This window comes from Oryzias melastigma, linkage group LG6 (genome assembly GCF_002922805.2).
Source record: "Oryzias melastigma strain HK-1 linkage group LG6, ASM292280v2, whole genome shotgun sequence".
NCBI classification, from domain to species: Eukaryota; Metazoa; Chordata; class Actinopteri; order Beloniformes; family Adrianichthyidae; genus Oryzias; species Oryzias melastigma.
This window is the reverse complement of record NC_050517.1, coordinates 29,275,851-29,282,545: the sequence shown is the minus strand read 5'-3', so window position 1 is coordinate 29,282,545 and position 6,695 is coordinate 29,275,851. Positions and strand designations below refer to the sequence as shown.

The following is a 6,695-nucleotide window of genomic DNA, read 5'->3' as shown; positions in this document are numbered from 1 at the left end:
AGCATCATGAAGCTCAGATTCTCTGGTTTCTGAACAATGAGAAGAAAACCTTCTGGATACAAAGATGTTTTGTCTGCGTCTTTTTCCTGACTCTGGGGTGGGGGGGGTCAATACCTTTCCTCTTTGCTGCGTTTTGTTCTGGCTTCAGGAATGTCCAAGCTTTTACTGTACACTGATTTACTACAATAAAACAAAAGAGAGCAGGCAGAGTCACAGAGCAGCTCTCCGGTTCTGGTTCTGGTGTCAGACCCGCTGAACACCAACACTGAGCAGGAGACCCTCACACCTCTGTCCGTGCTGCGACATGTCGATTGCCCTCATGGCAGGTACAGGTGAGCCGCCGTCCGTGACGCTCAGGACTTCCATGGACTTCCTCTCCGGTCTCCTCTTCCCGTGTCGGTTCAGCATGGGGGAGTCCACTCGCTTCTTTGGAGGATCTGTGACGACGAGGAGAACACGGATGATGTCAGGACAGGGTCATGGTCAGGATGAGGTCAGGGTCGGGATGGGGTCAGGGAAATAGTCAGGGAAGGGACAGGAAAGGGAGAGTGTCAAGACTGGGTCAGGATGGGGTTAGAGACATGGTCAGGGTCTGGATAGGGTCACACTCAGGATGAGGTCAGGGTCAAGACTGGGTCAGGACGGAGTCCAGATAAGGTCAGGGACATGTTGAGGGTCAAGACAGGGGCCGGACAAGATCAAGGCAGGGACAGGACGAGGTCAGGATGGGGTCAGGACTTGGTCAGGATGGAGTCAGGATGGAGGTTGGACGGGGTCAGGGATGAAATGAATGATCTCTACTGTCATCAACTGAGCTTCTGTCAGGTCTCACCGATGTCATTGCGGGGGGGTAGGTTCTGGTCCTCCTGACTGGGGTACCTCTCCTTGCGGTCCAGTAACAGGAAGTAGATCATCTTCTCTTGGTTCTCGCTGCAGAAAAGAGGCGGTTATGAGTTTGGATCTGTTTCTGTCTCCGTTTTTTTCCCTCTCCGACACTCACGACTCGGTCAGCAGGTCTTTCAGCAGTTTGTTCTTGTCCCTGAAGCATCCCAGCGAGTGCATGCTGTCCAGGACGTCTGGGTCGATGTCTTCAGCGGACGGGAGGCTGCGGATGCTGACCTTTCTGGGAACCGGTTGTTCCGGCTCCGGTTCGTTTTTCCCGCCTCTGGGAAAGTGGACACCAAACAGAGAGCAGATCCAGAATGAAACACATTTGTTTTGGAGTTCTGGTTGAGAATTGGTGTCATTGGTTTTCCTGAAGAGCAGAACCCAACCAGGATTGAACCAGCGTCTTCTAGTTGTGAGGTGAGAGTGCTAACCACTACACCCTTATGCAGCATGCAAAAACACACACAGACTGCTCTACACAGCAGAGGAATGGCGAGCAAAGAGAGACTCACAGGAACCAGGAGTGCTTCTGGATCTGGTCCAACTGTGAAGACACAAAAACAAACATGTGAGAAGAAGAAACACAACTTCTATAAATAAATAAGTTCTCATCATCTTCAGGGAAAACTAAAAAGAGGAGATCCATGTGACAAAGACCAGAACCACAGGACCAAACACAGAAACACAGAAACACAGGAAGGTCTTGCAGTCAGAACACTGACATGAAACCCGCTATGTACCGACCAAAGACCGGACCGTCTGCACACGTCCTCATCTGTTCATGCTGGACAACCACAGCGGCTGCATTATGGAGCCAAAGGTGGAGCTTAGCAGCGTCTTCATCAGTGTCAGTGGTGATTCTGCTGCACCACAGAGCCGCTGTGGTGCCGGAGAACACATCGATGTCTTTGTATAACATAAAAAGCAGGAGATGACCCTTGTCTGCTGAGGTCGCCATAGCAACAGGCTCTGTCAGTCATTGACCGACCAGATTCTCCTGAAGGACTGCAGCTACATTTGGAGCGAAAACCGACATGAGATTCTGATTCTGTTCCAGTTGCAGTGGTTCTAGCTTCAGTGGTTCCAGTTGCAGTGGTTCTAACTTCAGTGGTTCCAGTTGCAGTGGGTCCAGTTGCAGTGGTTCTAGCTACAGTGGTTCTGGTTGCAGTGGTTCTAGCTGCAGTGGTTCCGATTGCAGTGGTTCTGGTTGCAGTGGTTCTAGCTACAGTGGTCCTGGTTGCAGTGGTTCTAGCTTCAGTGGTTCTGGTTGGAGTGGTTTTAACTTCAGTGGTTCCGGTTGCAGTGGTTCTGATTGCAGTGGCTCTAGCTGCAGTGGTTCTAGCTTCAGTGGTTCCCATTGCAGTGGTTCTAGTTGAAGTGGTTCTGGTTGGAGTGGTTCCAGTTGCAGTGGTTCCAGTTGAAGTGGTTCTGGTCGCAGTGGTTCTGGTTGCAGTAGTTCCGGTTGCAGTGGTTCTGGTCGCAGTGGTTCTAGCTTCAGTGGTTCTGGTTGCAGTAGTTCCGGTTGCAGTGGTTCTGGTCACAGTGGTTCTAGCTTCAGTGGTTCTGGCTGCAGTGGTTCTGGCTGCAGTGGTTCCGGCTGCAGTGGTTCTGGTTGCAGTGGTTCCGGCTGCAGTGGTTCCAGTTGCAGTGGCTCTGGTTGCAGTGGTTCTGGCTGCAGTGGTTCTGGTCACAGTGGTTCTGGTTGCAGTGGTTCTATCTCAGTGGTTCTGGTTGCGGTGGTTCCGGTTGCAGTGGTTCCGGTTGCAGTGGTTCTGGTTGCAGTGGTTCTGGTTGCAGTGGTTCTGGTCGCAATGGTTCTAGCTTCAGTGGTTCTGGTTGGAGTGGTTCTAGCTGCAGTGGTTCCGATTGCAGTGGTTCTGGTTGCAGTGGTTCTGATTGCAGTGGTTCTAGCTTCAGTGGTTTCAGCTAAACCTTCACCAGTTAAAAACAGACATAAATAAACTTGACACCAAACTGACCGTTAATCTTTTGGACGAATCCACTTCAATCATGCCACGAAGAAGGTTCTGACAGTCCGGAGGGATGAAGTGTGGCATGTGGAACACTCCCAGCTTCACCTTCTCCAGAAGGTTCCTCAGGTTATCGTCATCAAAGGGAAGGGCGCCCTGCATTCAGACACAGAACAGAAGCTGCAGCGAAAACTTACAACAAACCAAATCAAACTGCATTCTTTATTTTCTAGGAACGGACGAGGTTATCTGAAAAAGAACCGCTCGGATCTGAGCAAAACCGCTCAGATTTGTTCTGCTCAGCTCAAATGTTCCACAGGAGACGACAAGAACCTCCAGAAGAGAAATTGAATCGAATGAGCCGAACAGGAGTGGGGGCTAAATAAAGAGGGGTGGGGTTCTGTAGCAGAGGATGAGCGGCATCAGTCCCGGCGCCGGGCAGCAGAGAAACTTTGGAGTCGCTGCTCATCAGATTTATGAGGTTGGGGAGGAAACTGCCACGTCAGCACGAGTGTTTCCATCAGCTCAGACGAGTGAATTATTCCTGTTCTGGATGAGTCAGAGCTGCAGGAAGGACCCGCTAACAGGCTCGGTTCTGAAAGGCTGCAGAACATTTACCCAATGACAGTCTGCAATAAGAATGAAGAATTCCTTTATACTTTATTGAGTTTTCTGCTCGTGTGCTGGAAGAACAAAGTTTGATCTGTTTTTTCATTGTTAATGAGCTGAACATCCTGACAAAGATGAGAAGATCCGCATTAAGACCCGGTGGAGGACCGGGTGTCAGCAACTCACCACCAAAAGAGCGAAAAGAATGACCCCGCAGCTCCAGACGTCGGCTTTCCGCCCGTCGTACTTCTCTCCCTGAAGACCACAGAGGTGGATAGAAAAGGTTGTGAGACGTGCAGAAGAGCGCAGAAGTCCTCTGAGAGTCGAGAGTTCTTACCCTGATGACCTCCGGACATGCGTAGTGAGGAGACCTGAGGGCAGAACGTCACACACGGCATTAGTGACATCAGTCACTTCTTTACATCCTTTCAGCCCCACAACCCCCCCACCAGGGTGTTTATGATCCACTGCCATGGAAACAGAGCTCATGAGGGAGGGGGGCTGCTTACCCGCAGCTGGTTTCCAGCAGACTGTCTCCGACCTGAAGAGAGGCCATGCCGAAGTCTGCGATCCGGATGTTGTTCTTCTCGTCCAGCAGCAGGTTCTCAGGCTTCAGATCTCTGTGGCTGAAAGACCGACAGATGAAACGGAAATGAAACCAGAAACGTTAGATAAACCCCTCGGAGCCCCCACCTCGGCTCTGAGACGGGACGAGCGTTTAGGGCAATCTGCATGTGTCAGCAGTTTTCTCACCACACATTCAGCCGGTACATATGGATGCATTAATGTTCACTAATGATGCATAAATGTGACTCAATATTTATACTACAGTCCTCCTAAGTTAGATTTCCTCACCAACAGCATCTCTGAACACAAAGGAGTCCATCAGTCAACTTAGAGAATGGGTCAGGGAGTGTTCTATGGGTGTCTTCAGACTGGAAAAGTCAACTGATCCGGACCAAGTCCTCTTAATTTGATCCAGATCAATCCTGAATCTTGTATTTGGTCTGTTTTCAGACTGCTGTCAAACCAGAATCTGCCACCATGAACGCATCATTAGAGCGCTCTATCAGAGCTGTTTCAATCTGAGATATTCTGTTGTTGCAAATACTAACGACCCTCTCCCAAATTTAGAGACAAAAGGAAGCTTTGAAATGGGATGTGGAGCAGTTTGAGGTGACACCGATCCCCTCTTCTGATGGGAAGGACATTGGAAAGACCCAAACGAATGCCGACAGTTTGCTGGAGACGTTTGACTGAGACCGCCGTCAGAGAAGTGTTTAATTCTCACAGCCAGGAGAACTCTGAACAGATACTGAAGGAGGCTGAGATTTAGAAAACAGAGCGTCTGACGTCACTCTGAAACACTAAAAAGCCAAATAAAAAAATAAACGCTTTCATTGAGTGAGTCAGAGGAAGTCTCTGCAGACGGACAGAAACTCCGTCATTCCTGCGCTGCGCCTTCGCTCCACCAGAGATATTTCAGGGAAAACCGTGGGCGAAAACAGGAGGCGCAGAGAAGAAGGGAGGTGATCTGGAGAAGGAAGCTCCACGGGGGCTTCATGATGAGTCACAGAGAAGCAGCCTGTGCGCGACCCCCCCCACACAGATGGGCAGAAATAGAAGGTTGGCTGACATACCTGCTCCTGCTTGACTGAAGGGAAGCCGGGATCTCGTTAGTGAGGACAGAAATGTCTGTCTGCTGGACCCTAATTGATGCTGGGGGAGGGGAGGGGGGGGCACGTACTGTTCTCCAGGGTGCATCAACAAAAGGGTGTCTTCCAGGAGGACGATGGGTCAAAAATGTGCCCCCAGAAGATTTTTGAGAAGGATTTGATCTTGTCGGATTCCTCGGTTCTGAAGCATCTTTACAGCTCAAAGATGAAACTCCTAAACATTCGCTCTGCAGCCTCCTGCAAAGCTGCAAGACTACAGGAACCGTTCCTGTAGAGGTCTACCCCCCTTTTATGAAGTTATAAAATACTAAAGAACAGCTACGGGTCTGTGGAGATCTTCGTTTTTGAATCTGTAAACTCAACTGTAACATAAAGTGGGATTTATGACTGATCTTCTTTTATGAAGACAATCTGCTCTCTGCAGCCCCCACCCCTTAATTCCTCATTTTGAAGCAGATGAGAATACATCAGAGGGACAGCACATGTTAGAGGTTTTGGAGATAAAGTCAGAGAGGCCAGACTGAGATGGTTTGGACATGTTCAGAGGAGAGACAGTGAATATATTGGTAGAAGGATGCTGAGTCTAGAGCTGCCAGGAAAGAGGTCTAGAGGAAGACCAAAGAGGAGGTTTATGGATGCAGTGAATGAAGACATGAAGGTGGCTGGTGTTAGAGTGGAGGATGCTGAAGACAGGCTTAGATGGAGGAAACTGATTCGCTGTGGCGACCCCTGAAGGGAAAAGCCGAAAGGAAAAGAAGAAGAAGAAGAAGGTGATGAGTTCCCGTCTTACCATATGGAATGACTGTGGCAGAAGTCCAAGGCCGACATTATTTGCCTGAAGAATTTTCTGGCCTCTTTTGGCGTTAGCCGTCCTTTCTTCACCAGGTAGTCGAACAGTTCGCCCCCAGAGACGTGTTCCAGCACCAGGTACCTGGGGGAGGAGGAGGAGCGGTGGTTTAAAAAAAAAAGCTTTCTTCACAAACTGAAAGCCGATCCTGGAGAAACGCTTTCAGAGTTTTTCACATATGACAAAATCAGAAATAGTTGTAGACTTTAGTTCAGTGATAAATTAGTGATAAATGAGGGGAAATTAGCTTTTTGAAACTTATCTAACAAGTTTAGCAAGAACCTTGTCGTTGTGTGACGTTGTTGGCCTGTTTAGGGTGAAACCCCCTTTTACTCAGCAGTGACCCTGAAAGGGTGTAAGTGGGTGTAGATAATTGATGGGTGGAGCTCCGGTCTGTATATCTAACTGCTGATTAATATCTATAATATTTTGTTTACAGAAATTAATCATCGACTTAGAATTATTATTATTATTTTGAACTTAAAAAAAAAATAGTAATATAGAGAAAAATGTGAGTTTTAATGTTTGTTTATGGGGAGTTTCATCTCCACATGTTGATTGAATAAACTTTATTGTTCACAGAAAATCTCCATTATCATCAATGCCTCCTACAGCATCCCATAATACTTACAGGTACTTTTTGTTTTCATAGACGTCGTGCAGCTTCAGAACGTGCGGGTGCTCGATGAGTTTCAGGATGGCGAT

At 48.6% G+C, this 6,695-nt stretch overlaps 1 protein-coding gene across 1 annotated transcript in view; it reads right to left on the bottom strand.

Annotated features, from left to right (window-relative positions):
• The window catches only part of brsk2a (BR serine/threonine kinase 2a), a gene marked incomplete in the record, with an annotated part of 69,793 nt that overhangs the window by 29,470 nt on the left and 33,628 nt on the right, over positions 1-6,695 (bottom strand). Inside the window, 10 exon segments of the mRNA XM_024280810.2 lie at positions 287-437; positions 833-930; positions 1,001-1,165; positions 1,401-1,432; positions 2,868-3,014; positions 3,654-3,722; positions 3,805-3,838; positions 3,977-4,093; positions 5,934-6,074; positions 6,622-6,695. Coding sequence (XP_024136578.1) covers positions 287-437; positions 833-930; positions 1,001-1,165; positions 1,401-1,432; positions 2,868-3,014; positions 3,654-3,722; positions 3,805-3,838; positions 3,977-4,093; positions 5,934-6,074; positions 6,622-6,695 — 1,028 coding nt within the window.